Here is a 2,500-nt window from a genome sequence, read left to right on the forward strand (position 1 = left end):
CTAAGAACGCCTCACAAAGACTCTACGGACAAACCAGGAAGAGGAGGAGAGACCCTGCCCGGAGGAAGACCGGGGCCCCGTCTGGAGCCAGGCCCAGGAGGATCCTCTGGGGTCGGGGCGCTGCTGCACGGGGGGCAGTGAGGTGAGGGGCCTGGAGGGTCCAGACCCGGGCAGCAGAGGCTCTGGGGACGTGGAGCGTCCCCTCTCTGTGGGGGAAGGAGCCGGAGCTTGTGAGGGAGGTGGAGCTCCCAGTTAGATCTGGGGGGGCTCACCTCCACACACAGTCTGGATCTGGACCCGTGCTCCTGGATAGGGGCTGGACCCTGGTCTTCTCTGGAGGGGCCCAGGGTGTGAGGGGCCGGGCGGGTGTACCCGAGTAGTGCGGGTGAACTGGGACCGTCTGGAGGAGGCCCCTGTCCCAGAGACCTTCACCTCACACCTCCGGAGGAGCTTTTCTGGCGTCCCTGTGGAGGTTGGGGGCATCGAACCGGAGCGGGCGATGTTCAAAGCTTCCACTGCTGAAGCTGCAGCGGTGAGCTGTGGCCTCAAGGTCTCAGGTGCCTCAAGGGGCGGGGACCCTGGAGCACCGTGGTGGACCCCGGGGGTCAGGGGTCCCCCTGAAGAAGGAGGCCTTCAGGATCTGGTCTCCCAGAAGAGTTCCTGCTCCTGAGACCTGATCCAGGATCAGAGGCTGGAGCTGCTGCCCCTGAGACCTGATCCAGGATCAGAGGCTGGAGCTGGTCCCCTGAGACCCGGCCCCGTGTAAACGTTTGTAGATGAATCAGATTAAAGGTTCAGACAGAAAAACTACATTTCCCATGAGCACTCACTGCTGGTCAGCTCCGGGCTGAGGACCAGGACCGTGACCTTGGAGGCGTGTGATTGGTCGTTGGAGTCGGTGACGGTCAGCTGGAAGACGTAGGAGCCGGGCCGCAGGTCGGACACACGCACCTGGTCAGGTAAGTCCGTGTCCTGCCGAGGAGACTTGGTTTGAATCACCTGATTGACAGTAGAGTCCCTGTTCCCATTGGTCAGCGCGGTGTTAGGCTCCGCCCCCTGACTGTGTCCTTACCTCCATCTTGGCGCCGGCGTCCCCGCTCTGCAGGGTCCAGCGGTAGCCGGTGATGTGGGCGTCGCCCAGCGCCAGGCTCTGGATGCCGTTGAGCGTCACCGTCTCGCCGGGCTGAACGATGACATCACGGCCAGCAATGGCGATGGGCGGAGCCTGTTCACCTGGAGACACACAGGGACGAACAGGAGCAGACTTTCAAAATAAGAGCTTTGGTTCAGGACAACGTGGTTCTGCAGCAGCACGGGTCCCAGCTTCTCTGTGGGTCCAGATCTGGACTCACCTGGTCCCTGTGGCCCCTGTGTGGACTCACCTGGCCCCTGTGTGGACTCACCTGGCCCCTGTGGACTCTGTGGTCCCTGTGTGGACTCTGTGGCCCCTGTGGTGACTCACCTGGCCCCTGTGGCCCCTGTGTGGACTCTGTGGTCCCTGTGTGGACTCTGTGGCCCCTGTGTGGACTCACCTGGTCCCTGTGTGGACTCACCTGGTCCCTGTGGCCCCTGTGTGGACTCTGTGGCCCCTGTGGTCCCTGTGTGGACTCACCTGCTCCCTGTGTGGACTCTGTGGCCCCTGTGGTCCCTGTGGTCACTCACCTGGCCCCTGTGGCCCCTGCAGGTGTCTCTGGAACACGGAGTCCCGGATGTAGCTCAGGAACCCGTCCTGGTTGACGAACCTGCAGACGAAGCGGTTCCTGTGCACGCAGTCGAACAGGACGCACGTGCGGTTCTGTGACGCGGGGCCGCGCGGCGGCTCCAGCAGCGCGAGGTTGCAGCGCGGGTCCGCGCAGCACGCGCTCCGACAGGTGTCCTCGGAGCGCGCATGCGCAGTGTCCAGCAGCGCCGCGCCCTCCTTCACCGCGTCCTCCGCGTCCAGCACGAAGTTCTGCTGACCGGCGCGGAAAGAGCCGCCGCAGGCCGCGGCCGCGTCCTCCGCCGCTCCGGAGGGCCGCAGGAGGAGGAGGAGGGGGAGGAGGAGGAGGGAGGAAGAGGAGAAGGAGGAGGAGGAGGAGGAGGAGCGCGGGGGCATCTTCACGGTGAACGGAGCCGAAGAAAAACGTTTTCCGCTCCTGACGCGTCCGAACTGAGCTGCTGCGGTGCTCAGGTGAGAGTGTGTGTGAGTGTGTGTGAGTGTGTGTGTGTGAGTGTGAGAGTCTCACCTGCTCACTAACAGGAAGAGGCTGAGGACACGCCTGTGACCCGACCCCTCAGTGACGTCACTCAGGTGTGACACCTGCGGGAGGAACAAACAGGTGTTCCCTCGGTTTCCATGGCACCAGTCAGTAAAGCGTGACGTCACCTGCTGTTCATGAGCTCAGATATTCCTTTATTATTATTATAATAACTATTATATATGTGGTATGCCACTGCACCAGGGTCACTTCCATGTCTGGGGCGGCACGGTGGTGTGGTGGTTAGCACTGTCCCCTCACAG

At 62.8% G+C, this 2,500-nt stretch overlaps 1 protein-coding gene across 2 annotated transcripts in view; it reads right to left on the minus strand.

Moving 5' to 3' along the window:
- LOC310961471 (kunitz-type protease inhibitor 1-like) overlaps positions 1-2,218 on the minus strand; it is an 8,015-nt gene extending 5,797 nt beyond the window's left edge. For both annotated transcript variants that reach the window (XR_014593632.1, XM_083933545.1), the window contains exons 1-3: positions 1,663-2,218; positions 1,073-1,233; positions 831-972 (exon numbers count right to left, since the gene is read on the minus strand). Coding sequence is in view for 1 of the 2 variants with exons in the window: in XM_083933545.1 (XP_083789671.1) it covers positions 831-972; positions 1,073-1,233; positions 1,663-2,095 (736 nt within the window). In the remaining variant the exon portion in view is untranslated. The remainder of the gene's footprint in view (positions 1-830; positions 973-1,072; positions 1,234-1,662) is intronic.
- Between the last annotated feature and the right edge of the window lie 282 nt (positions 2,219-2,500).

Source organism: Echiichthys vipera, assembly GCF_963691815.1.
Source record: "Echiichthys vipera genome assembly, chromosome: 19".
NCBI lineage: Eukaryota > Metazoa > Chordata > Actinopteri > Perciformes > Trachinidae > Echiichthys > Echiichthys vipera.